This window comes from Schistocerca gregaria, chromosome 4 (assembly GCF_023897955.1).
Source record: "Schistocerca gregaria isolate iqSchGreg1 chromosome 4, iqSchGreg1.2, whole genome shotgun sequence".
NCBI lineage: Eukaryota > Metazoa > Arthropoda > Insecta > Orthoptera > Acrididae > Schistocerca > Schistocerca gregaria.
In genome coordinates, this window is record NC_064923.1 from 254,432,930 (window position 1) to 254,457,624 (window position 24,695).

Genomic DNA, 24,695 nt, shown 5'->3' on the forward strand with positions numbered 1-24,695 from the left:
CACATATATTTCAAAATGACACAACACATATAAGTCACTGAGCAAGTTGATAAAGCAAGACGTGAGCACAGTAACATTCAAATGAGCACTGCGTCCAAGTCTAGTGGCCACTGGCTGGCTGGCCGCTTAGGTGGCGCAGCTGCTGCATGGCTGGCAGACAGCGCCGCATGTAGAGGATGCACGTAATTGTGCGGCGGCGCTTTGAATGATCGGCAAGTCACAACACTTTTCCCCCCTTTGAAATTTATTCACTGGTCTTGATGGAGGTGGCCTGTAGATTGCTAACATCCATAGGTGTTGTGTGACTGCCCGTAAAGTCTTGAGGAGGAGGCTCCCCATACTGACGGAAGTGTCCCCAATGATAATGGGTCTAGATGGCAGGAGACACAGCAGTCAAATCTGCTAGGGCCCCCTGTGCCAATCTGCCAGTTGCAGCAAGTCCTGTTGAAATAACAGGAGACATGGGTGATGTGTCGGTGTCCGTAGGAGAAGGAGGCAAGTAGATTGGCTCCGACAGATAATGGTCATCTGGTTCCTGCATGGGCACGTCTCCTGGTGGCGTCCGTTATTGTACTGGGACCGAGATGACAGTGAAAGGGCTGTGTTGTGAGTAGTGAGAGCTGTCAAGATCCCGAGCATTGGGTAGAGCTGAAGGTGGTGTAGCGGCATTCGGAACAGGCGTTGCTGGCACATGAGGCCGAAGCTGGTCCGAATGACGCACTGCAACACCTGTGTCCATCTGGATTTCATACAGGCATTGGTCATGGTGTCGTAAGATGCGACCCGGACTCCATTTTGTCCACCTGCCATATCCCCGTAACGAGACTAGGTCGTCAGTGGTGAACCGGCCAAGCGAAGACACCCGCAGCCGTGAAATGGAAGGCCACAGAAGATGAAGTAGCGTGCGGGCTGTCGGTCATGTAAGAGCTCAGCCGGGCTGTGGTCGCCCATGGGGGTGAAAGGGTAAGAAGCCAGAAACTGGAGAAGGGCATCATCAGCAGAAGAAGAAGTCAAGAGTTTCCACATCAGCCTTAAATGTGTGGACCAGTCGTTCAGCCTCACCGTTTGTTTGTGGATGGAACGGAGGGGCTGTGACATGCATAACGCCGTGACAAGCACAAAACTCCACAAATTTGGATAAGGCAAATTGCAGACCATTATCAGTAACAAAAGTAGAGGGAAGGCCTTCCAAAGAAAAAATGCGGGCGAGAGTACTTGTGGTTGCCGCGGTGGTAGCAACGTGCAACAGACAACGAAAGGAAAGTTAGAGTAGGTGTCAATTATGAGGAGCCAATAAGTACCTAAAAAAGCTCCAGCAAAGTCAGCGTGAATGCACTTCCAGGGTGTCTCGGGCGAAGGCCACGGTGACAAAGATGACTTCGGGATGGCCGCAGCCTGTGACGCACAAGGGCCGCAGACAGCGACCATATGTGCTATTTCAGAGTCGATGCCAGGCCAGTACACATGATGACGTCCCAGAGATTTTGTGTGAAAGACACCCCAGTGCCCTTGGTCAAGCAGGCGCAAGACCGAAGCATGCGAAAATGCACGTACCACCACACGCAGAGAAGCATTGTCAGTGGAAAGGAGGATAACACCATCGTAGCTGTGATGCGGTAGCGCAAAGCGTAGTAGTTCCGCAATGGGTCAGAAGTCTTAGCGAATGGATGATCTGGCCAACCCTTCTGAATACAGCTTAAAACCAGGGAGAGGGTAGGATCAGAACCCTTAGCAGCCGCCAGTCAGTGTCCGGTGATGGGGAATCCTTCCATAACCCGGTGCTCGGCAACATCCAGGTGGAAACACAAAAGTTTGTCCCTATCGAATGCTAGATCAGGACCCATGGGAAGGCGAGAGAGTGCATCAGCATTTGCATGTTGAGCCGTCGGCCGGAAATGAATCTCATAATTGAAACGAGACAAGTAAAGAGCCCAACGCTGGAGGCGGTGTGCAGCCTTGTTGGGAAGTGACATTGATGGATGAAACAAGGAAACAAGTGGTTTGTGATCTGTAACAAGATGAAATTTGGATCCATAGAGTAAAACACCAAACTTATGAAGTGCATAAATAATGGCCAAAGCTTCTTTTTCCATTTGAGAATACGTTTGTTGGGGATCCATGAGTGTTACGGAGGCATAAGCAATGGGTTGTTCAGAGCCATCAGAAAAACGGTGCACAAGGACTGCACCGACCCCATATTGGGAGGCATCCATGGCAAGAACAAGATGTTGGCAAGGTTGATAAGAAGCAATGCATGGGGCCTGTTTCAGCATAGTCTTCAATTTATGGAAAGCCGCTTCTCATGACTTGAACCAGTGAAAAGTCACGTTTTTATGCAACAGGCAATTCAATGGCTGATCCACTGATGCAGCAGATAGTAAAAACTTGTGATAGTATGCCATTTTCTCCAAGAAGGCCTGCAGTTCCTTAACAGATGTAGAGTGAGGAAGGGTATCGATCGCAGCGACAGCTTACTGAACCGGATGAATACCATCCCGAGAGAATTGAAACTCCAGGTACGTGATGGATGCCTGAAAAATTGTGATTTCAGAAGATTACACTTAAGACCGGCAGTCTGTAAGACATGAAAAAGTTTGTGGAGGTTCTGAAGATGTTCTTCAGTGGTGGAGCCAGTGACAACAATTTTGTCCATGTAATTTATACACAGGGACAGGGAGCAATAATTGTTCCAAGAATCGCTGAAAGAGAGCACGGATGCTGGCAATCCCTAATGGCTATCGTTGGTATTGATGGATGCCGAAAGGCATATTAAGGACCAGAAACTGCCAGGAAGCAGCATCGAGAGGAAGTTGATCATAAGCTTCTGACAGATCAATTTTAGAAAAATACTGGCCTCCCACAACTTTAGTGAACAATTCTTCAGGTCGGGGCATACGGTAAGTGTCGTGAGGCGTTGCACATTTACAGTGGCTTTGAAATCGCCAAAGAGACGAATATCACCATTTGGCTTAGCAACGATGACAGGAGAGGACCACTCACTGGAAGTGACAGGAAGCAAGACCCTTGAAGCAGTGAGATGATCCAGCTTCCATTTTACTCAAACACAAAGGGCCACAGGAATGGGCTGTGCTTGAAGAAACTTAGGCCGAGCAGTGGGTTTGAGCGTGATATGAGCTTCAAAGTTGTTTGCACAGACTAACCCAGGTGAAAAAAGGGACGAAAATGTCGTCAACAAGGAATCCAATTGAGCATAAGGAATAGCATCAGAGACAAAATTGACTGAATCATCTATGGAGAACCCAAAAACGTGAAAGGCATCAGAACCAAAAAGATTCTCTGCATTACTCTGGTCGACCACAAATATGGGAACAGCGCGAACAACGCATTTGTAAGATACCTCAGCATTAAATTGTCCCAATAGAGAAATCTTCTGTTTATTGTACGTCCATAATTGCCGAGTGACAGGTGATAGGAGTGGAGAACACAACTGAAGATATGTTTGAGAATTAATTATAGTGGCAGCAGAATCGGTATCCACCTGCATGCTAGCATCCCGCCCAAGGATATGGACAGTGAGGAATAACTTCCCTGAAAGGGAAGAAATGCAATTGACAAACAACACAGAAGCAGAATCAGTGTCATGGTAATGAACATCATGTATGCGGTCAGATTTGAAACGGCAGACACATGACCCTTCTTTTTGCAATTGTGACACATGGCCCAACGTTGGGGACAGTCCTCCCATGAATGTTTCGTAAAACACATGAAGGAAGAAGGCGGGGATTTTGCTGCAGTTTCTTAGAAGGTTGTTTACGGTTAGGCTGAGGCTACGCATGGGAGTGTACTGCAGCCACGTCGGCCAGCGAGAACGCACCCCATGCGACGCCAACAACACACAGAGGCTGTATTTCCCCGACGTCACCCCATGCCTCTATTTGCACCCCAGCAGCACGAGAAATTTCAAAAGACTGCACGATGGATAGGACTTCATCTAGAGTCGGATTTGCCAACTGAAGGGCATGTTGCCAAACTTCTTTGTCGGGTGCCGACCGGATAATAGCATCTCTTACCATGGAATCGGCATAGGATTCTTTGTGAACATCAGTAACAAATTGAGACTTTCGACTGAGGCTGTGAAGTTCAGCAGCCCAAGTGCAATAGGATTGATGCAGTTGTTTTTGACAACAATAAAAGGCAACACGAGAGGCTACCACATGCGTTTGTTTGTGAAAATAGACAGACAGAAGTGAGCACATTTTAGCAAAGGACAAAGATGCAGGATCTTTCAAAGGAGCCAATTGCGACAACAACTGATCATTTGAGGTGAAATCCATGAAACGAACATAGACTTACATGTTTGTTCGTCCGTGACATGAATTGCCAAGAAGTGCTGTTGAAGACATTTTTTGTAATCAGACCAGTCTTCTGCCATCTTGTCATAAGGAGGAAAAGGAGGTATACACAACGATGAGAAACGCCATGCATTTGATGCTGCAACGAAATAGCAAATCGCTGATGTTAGAAGCATTTGCTGTTCAATGAGGTCTTGCAATAGTTGCTCGACAGTAGCCAGGGAAACCTGTGGGTCAACAATGAAAAGGAAAAATCCAGTACCTTGTCACCAATAGTTATAACGTCAAGTTGAACACATATATTTCAAAATGACACAACACATATAAGTCACTGAGCAAGTTGACAAAGTAAGACGTGAACACAGTAACATTCAAATGAGCACTGAGTCCAAGTCTAGAGGCCACTGGCTGGCTGGCTGCTTAGGTGACGCAGCTACTGCATGGCTGGCGGACAGCACCACATGTAGAGGACACGCGTAATTGCGTGGCGGCACTTTGAATGATCGACGACTCACAACAGTTTTACTAGCAAATACTTTTCAATTCATTAAAGTTCATCAAAGAATTTGCATAAAACTAAATTTTTATTTCTTAAAATTTTTCAGTAAGTTAAATTTATTTCTACTTAAATTATACTTCTTTGGATAGAGAAAAACTTCATGAAATTGATTCTGAAACTTTGTACTTTCAAGTTTGTATGATAATGCAACAACATATTTAATAGTACTATTTCCTGAATTACAAAGCTTAGAAAAAAAGGAATACTTTTCTTTACATGTTATAGATGTAGAGATTTCAAATGAGCTATGTCAGTCATAGAGCAAATAATTGTTAGTGATATTCGACTTTGAATATTTCCTTTGACAAAATATTTCTACATGATGTATTTATGTTTTCATTGGCTACATGTAAATTATGTTCATAACAATAAAGTTAACAAAGAATTTACATATTTTATGCATATATGGCATACGTATCAGACAAGTAAATGAAAACAGAAAAGACAAAAGTATACATACTAAGTATGATATCAGAGCATGTGGAGCAGTTTCACATTGCTATGTTTCAGATTGCTTTACTTTCACTCACTTGCACAGTTTTGTGAAGGATCTGTCTCATTATGAAGAATCATTAGCTGTGATGCATATTCCACCAAGACACTGCTGGGCAGTGTGAAAGATGATTTAGGCCTCCACAAATTCAGGGTTGTATCAGATCTCTTGCTAATGGGATCAGTCTTCCAATCATCAAACTGACAGAATAACACAAAATAGAACACAAATTTAGAACAACCAGGCAGAGTATGACTTGAAGACAAGTCATTCCATGATTTTTGACCAAATGAAGTCACTAACACAAGACTTCAACTTCTATGATTCCATCAGGAAAGAATCTGTGAAATTAAAATTTTACTTTATTAATGATCACTCAGGTTACCATCTCCCTAAATCCAGATCTAAGCCAGAATATGAGAATGATAAAGCAATGGTCAAAGAAGAGGATGGAAAGTAACTCTGGAGAAGGTAGATGGAATGACACTGTGGCAAGTATGGCACCACAACATGAATCGAACACGGAATTTATGGCCCTTGGTGGTTGTGCAGAAGGAATAGTGGAGATGGGCAAGTAGGGGTCTGCAGGAATAAAAGGAGCCTTCTGTTATTAGTCAGTCAGCATACTTGTTGATAAAAACTCATTCTGTTGCTGCACAACTGTTGTTTGCCAGAAAATACACAAGGAAAACTGTAGAATCATACAATACAAATACTGGTACATGCTATGAGTCTTTCTCTTCAATTACTGTTGTTATTGCCTTTTTTTAGTATCTAAATAACCACAAAAATTTATTTAATCTTGGAATTACTTAAACCCATTATCCAATTTATTCACATGATGTTCGGTGTCTTACAGCACTGAGTATCACTTTAATTATGATGACAGGTATCTTTTTACCACTTGTAATGGTTGCATATTATGGCAGTTTGCAATAAAAAATGAAACGAAATATAATGATTATGACTGTATCATCTATCTGTCAAGTGTTTAGAATTTTCAAACCTACCAATGTGAATGTAACAGAGCTGTAAGTAAGAAGGAAGGCTTGAGAAAACTGGAGACACAATGACAAACAAAAGGAAACACTTCATTTTCCAGAATGAGAAGAAAGAGTATCAAACTCTCCTCTATCTTAGTTGTAGACGTTTTCATTTCTTTTCGCAATATTTGACACAATTCTTGTTTTCTCATTGATGTAAAGTAATGGTCTATGTTTGCTATGATTTTATAATGTTACATTTAACTGCTAGTAAATAATTTTGTCTTTAAAGTGGTACAATTTTATATAAATCCTTACGAATAAGTCTGTCAGCTCGCTGCCACTTGCTGTCTGCCTCAGCTTCTCTAGCTTCAAGGTCAGCTTTATGATCAGCAGTTTCCTCACGCACTCTGTTCAGTTCTAATAATTTAGCTTCAAGATCCTTCTGCTTCTCTTCTTCGCCAGATAAAACAGTGCTGAGTTCTTGTAGGACTGCTTCAGCTTCTGCTAATACTACTTTTTTTGGTTCTAATACCTAAAACAGACAGTGAAAGAACAACAGTGAAACTCAATCTGTTCAGAGACCAGTGGTTCCTGGCCCATTTTCTAATGAACAGATATAATGCAGCTATAAACTAACAGTCTAGAAGCAACACCCAAAATCTTAGTTCAGATTAACATAAAAACTATTATTTTCCTGACTTTACATCTACTTGTATATCTACAGCCATACTCTGGAAACCAACATAGGGTACATCACATTTTACCAGTTATTAGAGTTTCTTCCTGTTACATTCACATATGTAGAACAGGAAGAATGACTCTTGAATGCCTCTGTGCATGCAGTAATTATTCTAACATTATCCTCATGATACCAGTGTGAGTGACACATACGGCATTGTAGTACACCCCTAGAGTAATCGTTTAAAGCTGGTTCTTGAATTTTTTTAACAGATTTTCTCGGGATAGTTTATGCCTTTCTTCAAGAGTTTTCAAGTTCAGTTCCTTCAGTAGCTCTGAGACACTCTCCATGAATTAAACAAACCTGTGACTATTTGTGCTGCGCTTCTGTGTATACCTTCAATATTCCCTGTTACTCCTATTTGGTACGAGTCCAAGACCCTTGAGCAATATTCTTGGATGGGTCACACAAGTGATTTGTAAGCAGTCTCTTTTGTAGACTGATTGCACATCTCCAGTATTATACCAATAAACTGAAGTCTACCACCTGTTCTACCCATAACTGAACCTATGTGATCATTCCTTTTATATCCCTACAAGTGTTGCACCCAGGTATTTGTATGAGTTGGCAAATTCCAACAGTGACTCACTGATATTATAATCATAGGATATTATGTTTTTTTCATTTTGTGAAGTGCAAAATTTTACATTTCTGAACATTTAGAGTAAGTTGCCAACCTCTACACCGTATCAAAATCTTATCAAGATCAGACTGAATATTTATCAGTTTCTCTCAAATAGTACTTCATTATAGATACGGCATCACCTGCAAAAAGCATGATTTTGCTATTAATATCACCTGCAAGGCCTTTAATATACAACATGAGCAACAAGGGTCTCAACACACTTCCATGGGGCACATCCAAAGTTAGTTATTTATCTGATGATGACTCTCCGTCCAAGACAATGTGCTGTGTCATCTCTATCAAAAAGTCTTAAATGCAGTCGCAAATTTCACTTGATGCCCCATATGATTGTACTTTGATAAATAGTGTAAGTGTGATACTGAGTCAAATGCTTTTCAGAAATTAAGAAACACTGGATCTAACTGGTTGCCTTGATCCAAAGCTTTCAGTACATCATGTGAGAAAAGTGCAGTTGGATTTCACATGATTGGTGTTTCTGAAAACCATGTTAGTTGGCATTGATGAGGCTATTCGGTTCAAGATACCTTGTTAATATTTGAACTCAGAATATGCACTATAATTCTGCAACAATTGATGTCAAAGATATTGGACGGTAGTCAAAGATATTGGACAGATACTGGACAGTAGTTTTGAGGATCACTTCTACTACTCTTCTTGTAGGCAGGTGGGACCAGTGCCTTTTTCCAAGAAGTGGACACAGTTTTTTGTTTGAGTAGTCTAAAATAGATTAAAGTGAGAAGAAGGGCTAACTCAGCCACAAATCCAGTATAGAATCTGGCTAGGATTCCTTTGGGGCCTGGAGCTTTGTTCAGTTTTAATGATTTCAGCTGTACATCAACACCACTGACAATAATACTTATTTCATTCACCTTTTCAGTGGTATGACGATTAAACTGGGGCTATTCTCCTGGATTTGTAAAATGTCTGCTTGTGTCTGTGTATGTGCAGATGGATATATATGTGTGTGTGCGAGTGTACACCTGTCCTTTTTTCCCCCTAAGGTAAGTCTTTCTGCTCCCGGGATTGGATTGACTCCTTACCCTCTCCCTTAAAACCCACATCCTTTCGTCTTTCCCTCTCCTTCCCTCTTTCCTGAAGAAGCAACCGTTGGTTGCGAAAGCTAGAATTGTGTATGTATGTTTGTGTGCCTATCGACCTGCCAGCGCTTTTGTTTGGTAAGCGGGAAAGTGCCGGTAGACAGGCGCACACACACACACACACACACACACACACACACACACACACACACACACACACAGAAATCCATACATACATATATAGACACAAGCAGGCTTGAAACTCTTTGCCTTTAAATATGTCTGCTTGTGTCTGTATATGTATGGATGGATTTGTGTGTGTGTGTGTGTGTGTGTGTGTGTGTGTGTGTGTGTGTGTGTGTGTGTGCGAGTATATACCTATCCTTTTTCCCCCTAAGGTAAGTCTTTCCACTCCCGGGATTGGAATGACTCCTTACCCTCTCCCTTAAACCCGCATCCTTCCATCTTTCCCTCTCCTTCCCTCTTTCCTCACGAAGCAACCGCCGGTTGCGAAAGCTCAAAATTTTGTGTGTGTGTGTTTGTGTGTTATTTTATGGTTACAAGGATGGTTTCCGGGGGTAACAGACTGGGTACGGATTCCAGGCGTTCGAGAAAGTGGTTGGTGTCTTTGATGAAGGATGGGAGACTGCATGTAATGGGTTGAAGGTGTTGATCTACATAGGCAGAGGTACGTTCTGTGGGAGCTTGCAAGCCAGGCCTCAATCTCCGCTCATTTCAAGTTGCCGCCACTCATACCTCACCTGTCATTCAACATCATCTTTGCCTCCACACTTCCGCCTCGACTGACATCTCTGCCCAAACTCTTTGCCTTTAAATATGTCTGCTTGTGTCTGTGTATGTATGGATGGATGTGTGTGTGTGTGTGTGTGTGTGTGTGTGTGGGCGCGCGAGTATATACCTATCCTTTTTTCCCCCTAAGGTAAGTCTTTCCGCTCCCAGGATTGGAATGACTCCTTACCCTCTCCCTTAAAACCCACATCCTTTCATCTTTCCTTTTCCTTCCCTCTTTCCTGACGAAGCAGCCGCTGGTTGCGAAAGCTCGAAATTTTGTGTGTGTGTGTTTGTGTGTTATTTTATTGTGCCTGTCCACCGGCGCTTTCCCGCTTGGTAAGTCTTGGAATCTTTGTTTTTAATATATATATATATATATATATATATATATATATATATATATATATATATATATATATATATATATATTAGAGGGAAACATTCCACATGGGAAAAATATATCTAAAAACAAAGTTGATGTGACTTACCAAACAAAAGCGCTGGCAGGTCAATAGATACACAAACATACACACAAAATTCAAGCTTTCGCAACCAACGGTTGCTTCTTCAGGAAAGAGGGAAGGAGAGGGAAAGACGAAAGGATGTGGGTTTTAAGGGAGAGGGTAAGGAGTCATTCCAATCCCAGGAGCGGAAAGACTTACCTTAAGGGGAAAAAAGGACAGGTATACTGAGTCTTGCCCAAACAATCTCACCTGAAGCTTCGATTTCTATCTCGGTGGTGCTGCTACACATTAATTTTCTCTAAACATTTCACTACCGTCAATTTCAGGTTTCAACCATCTTTTTATACCTAGCATTATGTGAGCTTCACTGCTTTTCATGAGCCTTTCAAACACTGGAACTTTGTTGTGAATGATTCAGCAGTTTACCATTAGGATTTCAATATTCTCACCTGTGGGAGGCATTTCTTTCAATCTTACACTGATACTTTTGGGTTTCCTACAGCTACTGTTATGTGGTTCAGATGGAGAGTCACTTAATCTAAAAAAACCTTCACACAGCCAGGAACCCAAGTAGCAGCCTCGTATGTGTAATGCATACCTGACCTATTTAAGGGACCCTAATGTTCTCTTCCCTATGGCACAAGCCCAGGAAGTCGCAGCCTAGCTTGTCACAGAACTCTCAAAAGTCTCTGGTATAGTTCTTCCACTCAAGTCAGAATGAAAGAGTCACAATCAGTTCTGGAGACAATGATGCAAATTGTGAGCTTTGTTGAAACTCCTTACACAAGGCTGGTCTTAACAACATTCTGTGCCAGTCACTGGAAAACTTCACATTCTATCATATGTAAATGTTTCGCACTAAGGTTTCTGCCTCTCCCAGCAAGTCATAAGGTGTTTTGTTGTTGTTGTGGCTGTTTCAACACTATTTCTTGTGTATACCACAGTGTTTATCAGCTCAGCCCAAGAACTATATGACAAATTGCTTCCCAGAAACTGTGACCTTATTGCATCCATTAATTTTCTATTGAAGCATTCAGCTATACTGATTTTCTGCAGTGTATAAGTATAGTTACTTTTGGCAAATCCTTTCAGATTCACAGAACTGTGACCATTTTGGTGAACAGAATTCTAAGCTGTTTTAAGTGTGGATTTTCTTCAGGTATTTATTGCCTGAAGAACTTGAAACGTCAGTAGTCCCATGAAAACACAAGGAACAAGTCCAAACTGGTTATTTGTTCCTTCAAATTTTGTGATACAGTTTTTGGAAACAGTTGTTGTGTCAGTTTACCTACCAAACAGTTATCAGACATGTTTATATCACCATTTTAACAGTCTAATCTCAGGACTGCTTCCATTTCTGTTATGTTGTTAATTTTCCTCTACTGATGTGCATAATTTAATGATGCCAAAAGTCCAGTGATTTTTTGTTAAATTCATTATTTCTCAATACATATTTTATTGCTCTGTCATCTGGAAATGACTTAATACATATATAATATAAATGACTTTTCTGCTGAGTTTTAATGTACATTGTTTCAGATACATCACAGATCTTGCAACCTTATTTATAGAAAATAGCATGTCTATCATTTTCAGTGACCTTCCTCACAAATAAGGTTGGATGGTCTTTCTCCAGCACAAATAGTATATTTTTATCCCCCATTTCTTCATTGAAACTTTCACTGTTAATTATCTTTGCCGTTACAGTCCTTTTCCCGAAGGGTTTCTGTTTTTGTGCCATCAAGTAACATAATGCAGCTAAAATATTTTTATCAACTGGTGAAATGAAATTTTAATTTGGAACCATGTAATGAGTTGCCCTAGAATACACTATCCAGTTATCACTATTCAATGTAACTGTGCAACACGAAGCACTCATACTAATGGCTCTTTATTTCTGTTGCTCTTTTTGTAACTTCCCATTTCCTGGATATGTGACTGACTTTGTAACAGTTGGAAGAAACAAAAGTACTTTTTTGTTGCTAATTTCTTCATTTGTCCCCAGCCTGCTGTTCCATAAGTGGCGTATTTCTGTACCTTTGCCTACTAGTATTGGCTTGCAAGGACATGCAGAATGTTTATCTTCATTATACATATGACGTCTAGTGGTTTCATCAGGCAGATGTCTTTCAATTGTAGAAGACTTGAAATCATTATCTGGCAAACTGCACAAAGCTGGAACTACTGCATCACATTCATCTGTTAGTCTGCAATGGAATAGTCACTGCCAGATCTCGATCTTCAATTTTGTCACCAGTGTTTACTAAAAATTTCTGTCTCAGCCATACAGTGCAAAATTTGTTATCCTGAGAGGGCAAATAATCTCCCTAGTTCATTCCATATTGATTTTGGATTTGTTAAATTTCATAAATACATTTGATGCTTGACACAGCTTTTGCTAGTACCTTATCTTGACATGACATATATGTCTTTTTATCAACAGCTGATGCATCTTCATCAGATTCCTTCTCATAATGTTCAATTATGGTCCACAAATCAGGATCTATTAGTATTATTTTCATTTGGTATGAACAGGAAGCATAAATCACTCCACTTAGTTTCTCAAAGATGTCATGTGCAAATTTCACTGCTAGTCTTACTGTTGTTAAAAATAACACTAAATACTTAGTTGGTATTGGCAGATGTTTCATCCTTGACACATGTAACAGTTTTAGATTGGCTAACTGACAGTAAAGCAGTTTTCTATTTTTTTTCTTCTTATTAGTACTTCTGAGGCCTTAAAATTCCTGGAGTAGAATATAGTGGTAATAATTTACCCACTAATACTTATTGAAAAAAAGTTGATACAACAACAAATAGAGAAAACTGAAACATCTTTTTGACATACAAACTTAGATTATGTAAGGATAGTGTAATCAATATCGTTACCAGGAAGCTACAATAGCAGCATGTACTCCCTGGTGAGCTTTAGTCTCCTGCCTTTTCTGGTAGACAGAGCACTACTGTGTTGCATCAACTATGAGAGTTAGCAGGAAGCGTTCAAGGGCAGTAATGTGAGGGACTTTTTGGTGATTACGTATTAAAAGAGTTGTGAGCCACCAAAACAAGAAGTTGAATTATAAAGCATTGTAACACACTGAGGGAAATATTTCATCAGAATATGAATAGTGAATCACCCATGGCTGTTTTGGAGTGCACAAACTTAAAAAGTTGTCAGTTTTAACAAAGGGATGAGTGTGATACAGTTACCTGTGTTTGAAGATGGATAAATCAAATTAAAGGAAATAATCTTTTACTACAGAGGAACTTTACCATTTTTATCATTAATTTTGTTGTAAATAATTACAATTATGCCACGTACATTTAGCGTACAATTTAGTTTTTCTGTGTGATCATGGCTGAAGTAGGTCTCTCAACCTATAACCCAACAGACAACCATCAGGATCATCATCAGTCAAAGATAATTGAGTCACCTTAGAAAACAGAATAAATAAACAAGATCTTTTTCATTTGTTTAACTCTCAACATAGAAAGTATGCAAAAGTTTAAGATTTGTAAGTCATAAAAATGTAATTTCACAAAGTTAACATTTTATAAAAAGACATATTAAGAAAATACATGAGATATTTCTCTTAAAATCGAATAGAACATTTTTTATAGTCAAGCAATGCAATGTCAATGTGGAAAGTACATTAGTCTCACCTCATATATTTGTCATAAATTTTTTAATGTAGAGACAAATAACTTTGTAAGAAGTAAAATCATAACAAATATGTATTACTATTAGAATCATTATCATTGTGATTATGTTTCATTTTTCTATTTGGAGAATATATAGTGATACATAAAACTCCAGGGGAGTGGGGCATATCCCTATTATGTTCATAACAATTAGCAATACTTGCAACACAAGTAATTTACGTAGTACAAGAATAATAACATAAAATAATATATCTCTTATAAATGTGAAGAAATTGTCTGATACTTGTTTTATTTTTGTTGTTTTTGTTATTGTGTGTGTGTGTGTGTGTGTGTGTGTGTGTGTGTGTGTGTGTGTGTGTGTGTGTGTGTGTGTGTGTGTTGTGTGTGTGTGTATGTGTTTGGGTGTGTGTGTGGTGAGCCATATTGAGGAAAAAACGTGTCTTCAGCATGGAATGCCAGTCATAGTGACATAGTGAGAGGAAGTACATGCTCAGACATGACAATAAGTATTCTAAGGATCACCATCCTGCCCTGGAGACGCACAGACTTTCTAAGAACTCATACAACAACAAGGGGTAGATGTTAAAATGGAAGATAGATGATCTTTTGAAATTATATTAATATTGTTTGCAGAAGACTTAACGTATCCCATTAGTATGAGTCATCAATAATCTAAATCTTAGGAAAATATATAGCATCTTAAGTTGCAAAGGAAGTGGGAAGCTTCTTCCATAAAATGTGGTGTAAATGAGATAACTTTTTTCTTATTTGAAAGAAATATTACAGCTTTGGTGATGACATCTGAGAGCTCAATGTGGAAAATACACTGTCAAGCTACTGCTATACAGGTATAACAACAACCTCACATTCAAAGAAAGAGCAACACCAGATGCATTGTAAGCATTTTTATATCATGTCATATCTTTATTCTGCAGTTTATATGGCTTATTTTTCATTTTTGTATGTTTTGGGTGGTGCTGAATAGCAGATGAAGGAAGACAGCCAGTACCTGGCTGTACCTGTTAATCAGTCGGAAACAATGGTCTAACAGCAAGAGGGCTTCCAAGGCATGGGTGTTGTACAGTTTGTCAATTAACTCTACATTCTGTTAATTTCAAACTGATATATTGAATTTATATTCTATACTTTTTGTATATTAACCCCTTAACATAAAATCATGAGTAATCACATTTTTATAATTTTGACAGAAAATTAAACTCCATAGTATACTTGAACAACTCAAGAAAAAAGCTTTGAAAAAATAAAATCCTGATATATTCATTTTAGCACTGATAATTATTTGTTCAACTACTAGAGAGCACCTAGCACTACATTTGTAAACTAGATGTCATGATTTTGTTGAGGTGGTTGCCACTAGGCAAAGCTTTCAAAGGATTACTATAGCGATCCCGAGTTTTACAATGAATTTAGCAGCTCAGAAAGTGAAGAAGAATGTTATATACATTCATTGGAGACTGAAAGTGATGGTAGTTCATCATTTCAGTGACAAGTGCTCACCAGTGGTACAAGATTAGTACATCCACTGTGCTCCAGCCAACTGCTCCAAGATTTATATTCACAGGAAACCATTGTGAAATTCATTGTTAGACCTCATAGCTACACCAAAACTAAAAAATGAGTTCAAGTCTCAGGTTATTATAGTCAACGTCCAGTACAAGAGTATACTTGAGATTTTATTATTGGTGATTTTCAAAATTTTGTAACTCATTATTTTCAGCATTATAAGCCATCTTTATAGGTCTATATGAGATGTCATTCATTATAGGATGTTTTTATTTAATAAAAAATATTGTTTTCTGAACATAATTTGAACAAAAAAATTGTTAAGTTAAGGGGTTAAATGTGGATATAATTTAAAGAGAAACATTAATGCGGTAATATTTGACTGTCACTAAACATTTCATATTTCTCCTTTAGTACATAATTATTGTCGCTGAGCAACAAGATCACCTTTTGCTGCAGTTTAAACTACTTGTGTAATACCTTGAACAAAAAAATAACCTGCAGTGAACATCAGCAAATAGCAGAACCCTAAGTAATTTTTCTGCATTTTAAACTGCTTGTGTAATACCTTGAACACAAAAATAATCTGCAGTGAACATCAGCAAATAGCAGAACACTAAGTCACCTTTTACAAAATTATGAAAGTTGTTTATTGTTCAGGTGGTTGATGTTGCTGAAAATATGGCACTATAATAATAAAGTGAAATAATACAATGGAGCAAATTACATGAATATTTTTCCTAACATAAACTGCTCAATAACAGCTCTTATGATTTATTAAAAATTGTAATTATTACCTTGGAAACACGCTCATATACATCCATTGCTGTCACCCACAGACATATTGCTTCAGCAGCCTTTGATGCTTTTGCTATAGCTTGAGCATTAAACTCTGGTTTTTTTATTTCAGCTCGAACTTTCTTCATAACGGCGGGAGATATATTGTCTTTGTCAAATGTTTTAAGGTTGAATAGAAAGCGAAAATCTGCAAGAAGCTTTTTAGCTGGTCCCCAGTAGTCATTTGACTGCAAAATAAAAAGATTCACTGAAAGTGAAAGTTGCATAATGAAATGTTCGAATATTTTTAAAAAAAGGAAACATAAGACTAACTGTACTTTTCAACAAAGTTCTTAACTTTTTCAATACCAGTATTCAACATTAATTTTTCTGTATATGTCACAGAATTCTTACAGTTAATTTACATAAAAAGTTTCCCTAGATTAATTTATACCATACAGGAACAATTTGTTATTATTATAAAAAGACACAGTAAGATCATACATGAGGTATTTCACTTAAAATTCAATAGAACTTTTTTTAATTATATGAATCTTTGCTATGCAAGGAATCGTAATACTGAAGAGAGTATATGGGAATACTGATTGTAGTTTTCTTTTGTTTGGAAGATTTAAAATAGTACTAAGCAATATATTTGCTCATTTGATACATGCATTAGTGAAGTGGCTACATAGAATTCTTACCTGTTTTCGTTAATTTACTACACTGCTGGCCATTAAAATAACAATACTGTGAAGGCAGCATGAACCAAAGAACAAATTGGTATGAAGTGTACTACATGTTTGGATATGCAAACCATTAACATTTTAGCACAACTGCATGATGTAGTTTGGAGCAGCACCATTTACATTCTGCATATAAGGGAAGATTATACAGTAGTGTTCCCATTCAGAAATTGCAACTAAATGTTGGATACTTGTGAGAAGATAGTGCTATACTGCCTGCAAAAGAATAAATATCTACCAGCATGTGTCAAAATTCAACAGCAGCAGTATCATCAGCTGTTGAAGCTGTGGTTTATTGTTCTGTGATATAACTGCTTGCATTTATCAGGTTCCTAAGACTATTAAATGAGTATGAAACTGATAGGTTCAAAAGGGCCATATTCAGTGTCATGCACAGGATTTTGGTAGCCCACACAACTAGCAACTGAGAGGACAGATATATTGTTCACTCAGCTATGCTGAATTGTACAGACACATCATGTATTTTGGGTCAGAAAATGAGCTTTTTTGCAGCAAGCCAAGTGCTAACACAAACAGTATGATGATGTTTAGAGCACCACAGACCATTAGCATGAGGCTAGAATAATGGCTTCCATTTATGTGGTAGCAAATAGAGGAATGCATTAGCAGTCTACATCAATATTTGAAAACTTTTCCCAGAATACAGTTAAGAATCCTTATCATTACAATGCCTTCTTCTGATTGGTGGTCCCCATCTACAGACAGATTTAAGTCTACTACATTCTGTTAATGTCCTATGGAGAGAATAATGACGACAAAAAATACATAATCTGAGACAAAAAAAAGCGAGGTTTCTGTATCATTTAACTATCTGATGCACTCATCCAATTAGGCTTACGAGCATGTCAGAGTAATCAGCTGCTTGTGTAGTTGTAAATGTACTGCTTGTGTAATATAAGTGTAGTACTAATTGTTATGTAATAGGCAACCAAAAGCTACACTTCTCTTTTGTCAAATGATTTGATGGCAAACACTGTATGATCTTACATAAATTGAATCTCCTAATTTCATATTCTCCTTTTGTTTTATTGCATCTGTAATTATGAACAGTACTACATGAAAATGTTCTGTGGTCTGAAACCAGAGATACAAGTATGCTCCCGTGTACATCCAAATGCATCAGTATTACAAAAAACATTACTTTTATTATTATCACTTTTTTGTGAGATACAGTCTCCCTTACCAATTAATAACTCTAAATTTTTATTTTGGCACCTTGTTTGACATTTGCTGTCCACCACGTCCATCTATCTAATGCACTAATGTCCTTGAGCATTGCTGATGTCTGAGTTCATTCCCAGCTGTTACTGAGAGAATGCTGTATTATTATTAGCATGGACAGTTTGTGTGAAGCACCTCACAAGCTACATTACGTCAAGTGGAGGTAAGCCCATGCATAGCTGTATTCATCCAAATGATCCAGACTTTGAGTCTGTAATGCAATTGTGGCTACATCATGCAAGTGAGAAAAACTTCTGCCTGGAGGTATGTGAAAAATAAGAAAAAAAGGAAAAGAAAAAATAGTTTCACATGGTCTTCAGTGCCTTTTGTTAAAGGAAGCAGGACACAAAAACACAATACTGTTTATCAGTCATCTGGTGTGAAAGATCAAGCATGAACACCAGAAAATTCAACTGATTCTGAGGTAGTATGGAACTTTTCACAACCCCCCCCCCCTTTTTCACCCAGGAGAAATGCTACAAGAAATGGAAATTCAAAGACAAAAATATAAATTTCCATACTGATATACATGACATAGACATAACAGAGCTCTGCGCCCTTTGCTGGGTTTTTTATTGTATTCTGCAGCATTCAATTAGAATCACGAGCATTCTGGTAGAGATATTTTAGTGTGTTATGAGCAACATCAGTTCAATATACTTCTTTCAATGGTACACTTTGAAAGTGCTACTACCAGAGGAGAGAGAAAGAAAACAGATCCTAGAGCTGCAATTTCAGAATTGTTTTTGAAGCTAGTGTATAACTGCGAAGCTGCATACATCATTAGTACCTCATCTTGTGTTGATGAGAAGCTCATAGGCTTCCATGGTTGCTGCAAGTTCAAATTATACATGCCTTGGAAACACACAAAATATGGCATAAAACTAATGCTCTATGTTAGAAATGTACATTTCCTGAATGTATGCAGGCAAAAATTCAGATGGCGACATGCTTTCAGAAGAAGAACAAAAGTTCTCAGAACCAACACAATCTTTAATATGCTTATTGAAACCTATACAAGGAACAATAATACAAGGAACATAATGATGGCCAAAGGGCTGACTTATGTTGCAACAATGGGGAAAAACAAGAGAGAGACACCCAGTGAATTCCTCCTCAGTAAAATCAGAGAATTTGGTTCCTGTCTATCTGGATTTACAAAAGATAAGACTCTTGGTTTGTATATGGCAAAAAAGAACAAGGCAGTGATGACAGAATTTGATAACCTCACCAAGAGGGGAGTAGATTCTCTGCATGAGAAATGCACCAATTATGATAGTGGTCAGTATACCAGGCAATGGCCAATGGCAAATTTTACCAGATCTTGAACATCAATGCTGTCAGTTCCTATGTAGCGTACTTCTCATTCAAACATAACCCACAGATGAACAGATTTGATTACTCGAAGAACTTGGTCAAAGCTCTCACCATATCTTAATTTGAAAGAAGACTGAATGAGATGAAAATAAATTGTGAACTCTGTACATGTATTCAAAGAGTTCTGGCGGTATCAGAAGAGGTGGTTGCATACAGTAGAAGAAATTCTTGAAAAGAGGGTAACCTGCTCCTTGTGTGAACTTCATAAGAAGAGGAAGACATCTGATATTTGTTTTCTGTGTAAAAGTCTAGTGTGTCTTGAATGCACTAGAAAACTTTGCTAACAATGTGCAGAGCAGTTTTAAAGAGCAAGCAGTTTTCCTTGTTGCAAAAATATCTGTTGTTCTGTACACAGAATAATTGTATTTTTTCTCTGAGTTGTTTGCTATACATATTGAGAAGTAAAATTTCATGTTTTCTTTTTTATAACAGAATGATACCTGTGGATATTACACACATGGGTTTTTCTTTTCTTATTTACAAAACATGGCTGTTGTGCATCTTTAACAACAAATACTTCCAATACTGCAAAATTGTAAAAAAGAAAAAAAAGCAGAATACTTTATCTTTCATTCAGTTTTTAATAGTTTACTTACATATATTCATTTCTAAATATGCAATAATTGCTTATATTTTTAGTAATCACTTAGAGCAAAAGGTTGGAAGCAGTGTTAGCAATTTTCTCTTAATGTTTTAACTTGAATTATGGCAATTTGTATAAAGCATACATACATACAGTTTAGTCAATGTATATTATTCTATACAATAAATGAATATAATCAGTGTTTGATAATATGATGTAATTGTATAGACAAAAAAATGTACTCGGCAAGTGGCGGCAGCAGAAAACACATATAAAGATATTGAAATTTGCAAGCTTTGAGAGCCAGTGGCTCCTTCTCCTGGCAGAAGCATTAACTCCTAAACAATTAGTCTTTCCTTCTCATCCAACCTGGTAAGTCTCCCCTGCCCTGATGTTCCAGAAGACTTTTCAGATTCTGTTCCCATTTCCTCACCAGTTCTTTTCCTTCACCTCTCTCTCTTATCGTTCAACCCTTCTGCCAGAAGAGCCAGTGGCTCTTAAAGCTTGCAGATTTCAGTACGTTTATATGTGTGTTCTTCTGTCAGCACTTGGTGAGTAGTTTTTTTTCATTTTTTTATTTATCCAGTTAAAATGTTCTGTACAATCAAGATTTCAGAATTGAGATTTCTATAAACCTGAGGAGAAAAATAAAGCAAATTGGAGTTGTACACCTCGCCTCACAAACTATGTCACAAGTTAAGGGTTGTTTTTGTTGTTGTTGTTATTATCAATATTATTTCCTTCCTTTCTCAGACGTTATGTCTGGTTAAAAATGGAAAGTGATGCAGACCTTGATCAAGTGTGACTTCCTTTTAACTGTACGGTTATTATTATTATTATTATTATTATTATTATTATTATTATTATTACTATTGTACCTCTCTGGAAATGGTACATTGGCTTGCTGAAACATGACTATGATGATGCATGGAGAACAGTATGGTGCTGCACATGCATAACAGCAACAATACTAAAAGCACCTATCTTATAAAGGAGTTCAGCTGCTTTCTCCCCTGGGATCAGTATAATTTATTACTCACCCCCAGAAAAGTAGTATTTGGACAGATTTCAATGAATTTAATATAAGGAGCAAGGAATTTAATCTCATTGCCTCCTAATAGAGGTTTCATCAATTTGTGTTCCTTTTTCTGTAGTTTGAATAAACATTGAGCAACAATTGGCAGTATACTTCCAAATTTTAAGGAACTTTAATGCAATATCCCTATATTGTGAAACACTTTATAACACTTGTTTCCTTAGTGCTGTGATCAACAATTTTATAAACACAGTTACAGATATATTTGTACCTAGAGGCAGTACAAAGAAATTTTAATATTTGTCTTCAAAGAAGACAGAAATGTCCAGGCATAATTTTTAGTGAACTTATGGTTGACAGTATCCAGGCATGAGGCCCATGGAGCTGAGGTAATGGTCCACAGAGAGTTTAGCCGATCCTTCATATCTACTGGTTAGACATGTTCTATCTCAATAACTCTTATTTAGATTCGAATCATTTACAAGAATCCTGAATCTTATATCACTCTTCTTTCTTCACTATTGTGAGATGTTTAGTATAAGAATTTAGGGTACACTCAATCCCCCTGCCTCAGAGCAAGATAATTGCATTTTGAAATTAACAGTAGCAATCATTTTACATAGTCTGTAAATAGTAAATATAATGAATGGAAATCATAGTGAGACCCAGTAGAACTGTGGCATATTGTACTACCAGCCCTGCATGACAATGACAGTTAGCCTATGTGTAACAATTGTTATAAGAGCAAACTGACTTCTATGATTTTACAACACATCAAAGAGATGAATAAATAGCAATTTAATTGAAAGAATAACAAATAAATAAAAACTATATTACAAAGCTAAGACTTAGTAAAATCAGGCCCTGAAGTGAGGTCCACTCTATTCTACACTATGCCCAACACACCTAGAACAGCTTTTCATTGCTATCTCATTCTCTACATTATTGTAGTCAGACCCTGTGCACCTTCTACACCTATTTCCCTATCCTATGGCTCCTATCCCTGTGACTGTCCCTGCTGTAAGATTTACCCTGTGCACCCTTCTACCACCACCTATACCAGCCTTGTTGCCATCCCAAACTCTGCATTATTGTTTTCAGACCCTGTGCATCTTTACACCCATTTCCCTACCCTATGGATCCTACCACTGTGACTGTCCCTGCTATAAGATATACCCTGGGCACCCTCCTACCACCACCTGTACCAGTGATATAAGAGGCAAAACATTTACTGTAGGAAGAAGATCCACCTGTACAACAATTAATGCTACATATAGCTGTTATGTAAACACATGAACAACAAAAAGTTATCTATCAGGATGAATGGCCATAGGTGGAGGGTGCATAGTGACAGCATGCAATATCCTGTTCAGAACATTCCCTACAACATGACAGTTGTGATCTCTGTGCCTATTTCACATATGCCATCAGGCTTCTTCCCACAAACACCAGTTTTCAGAACTATGCAGGTGGAACTAAATTACGGCATGTTCTTGGTTCTTTCCACCCATCTTGCCTTAATTTACATTAATTTCTTCAGTATCAGCATTTATTCACAATAACTCTACCTGCCCTCACTCACTTCTGGTTTTCTATACCTTTCAATTTTTGACCTGTCAGTTGCCCTCCTGCCACCTCTATCACATGCATTGCACTTGGCTTTTTGCTTCTATTAAATCATGTATGATATTTTGTCAGTAATTTCTGTCTTGCACATTACCCTATCTTCCATCTCATATGGTGCAGTCTCCAACAATCAGTCGTTACTTCTTGTCCTGTCTGGTAAGTCTCATGTGACATGAGGTTCTGGGCAACTTTATCATCTCTCCTCATTTCCTACACTTCACTAGTCATTTTTCTTCTCCCCTCTTCCTTTCCCTTCACACCTTCCGCCAGAACAAGAATCCACTGGCCCCAGAAACTTACAAATTTTAATATCTTCATATGTGTGTTCTCCAGCTACCACTTGGTGAGTAGGTCTTTTTATCAATCCAATTCCATTATGTTTTCAAAAGCTGCTTATTTTTGTTGATAAAATAATTACTAAAAATGTAAAAATCAGATCACTATGATTTGAATGAGTAATATGTGCACAATAATAGTGTAAGTAGAAATAGCAAGAAAAGCCATCATCTTAATACATTTTTGCAGTGACATACTTTCTTTCCAGAGGCTGGATCAGTAATTCTGTCAGGTTTCACATCTTTCAATAGACAAACTGCAGTCATGACCACTCTTACTCCATCTGGGGGTTGCTTCATTCCCTTCAAATTTGTCATGTCAGATGGTTTTAGTGCATTCAATTTTTCATTTGCATCTGGAAACAATATAGGATTAGTAACAACTGCACAAACAAACAGAGAAGTAAGGAAGCAGTTGCACAAAATTATCTTCAGCAGGCAATGGATTTTATTGCTTCCATATAAAATATGGTAGGCAAAAATACACTCCTGGAAACTGAAATAAGCACAGTGTGAATTCATTGTCCCAGGAAGGGGAAACTTTATTGACACATTCCTGGGGTCAGATACATCACATGATCACACTGACAGAACCACACGCACATAGACACAGGCAACAGAGCATGCACAATGTCGGCACTAGTACAGTGTATATCCATCTTTCGCAGCAATGCAGGCTGCTATTCTCCCATGGAGACGATTGTAGAGATGCTGGATGTAGTCCTGTGGAATGGCTTGCCATGCCATTTCCACCTGGCGCCTCAGTTGGACCAGCGTTCGTGCTGGATGTGCAGACCGCGTGAGACAACGCTTCATCCAGTCCCAAACATTCTCAATGGGGGACAGATCCGGAGATCTTGCTGGCCAGGGTAGTTGACTTACACCTTCTAGAGCACGTTGGGTGGCACGGGATACATGCGGACGTGCATTGTCCTGTTGGAACAGCAAATTCCCTTGCCGGTCTAGGAATGGTAGAACGATGGGTTCGATGATGGTTTGGATGTACCGTGCACTATTCAGTGTCCCCTCGACGATCACCAGAGGTGTACGGCCAGTGTAGGAGATCGCTGCCCACACCATGATGCCGGGTGTTGGCCCTGTGTGCCTCGGTCGTATGCAGTCCTGATTGTGGCGCTCACCTGCACAGCGCCAAACAAGCATACAACCATATTGGCACCAAGTCTGAAGACGACACGCCTCCATTCGTCCCTCCATTCATGCCTGTCGCGACACCACTGGAGGCGGGCTGCACGATGTTGGGGCGTGAGCGGAAGACGGCCTAACGGTGTGCGGGACCGTAGCCCAGCTTCATGGAGACGGTTGCGAATGGTCCTCGCCGATACCCCAGGAGCAACAGTGTCCCTAATTTGCTGGGAAGTGGTGGTGCGGTCCCCTACGGCACTGCGTAGGATCCTACGGCCTTGGCGTGCATCCGTGCGTCGCTGCGGTCTGGTCCCAGGTCGACGGGCACGTGCACCTTCCGCCGACCACTGGCGACAATATCGATGTACTGTGGAGACCTCATGCCCCACGTGTTGAGCAATTCGGTGGTACGGCCACCCGGCCTCCCGCATGCCCACTATACGCCCTCGCTCAAAGTCCGTCAACTGCACATACGGTTCACGTCCACGCTGTCGCGGCATGCTACCAGTGTTAAAGACTGCGATGGAGCTCCGTATGCCACGGCAAACTGGCTGACACTGATGGTGGCGGTGCACAAATGCTGCGCAGCTAGCGCCATTCGACGGCCAACACCG

At 39.1% G+C, this 24,695-nt stretch overlaps 1 protein-coding gene across 1 annotated transcript in view; it reads right to left on the reverse strand.

Annotated features, from left to right (window-relative positions):
• The window catches only part of LOC126267677 (dynein axonemal heavy chain 7-like), a 69,711-nt gene that overhangs the window by 38,444 nt on the left and 6,572 nt on the right, over positions 1–24,695 (reverse strand). Inside the window, exons 2-4 of the mRNA XM_049972979.1 lie at positions 23,137–23,294; positions 16,014–16,241; positions 6,667–6,883 (exon numbers count right to left, since the gene is read on the reverse strand). Coding sequence (XP_049828936.1) covers positions 6,667–6,883; positions 16,014–16,241; positions 23,137–23,294 — 603 coding nt within the window. The remainder of the gene's footprint in view (positions 1–6,666; positions 6,884–16,013; positions 16,242–23,136; positions 23,295–24,695) is intronic.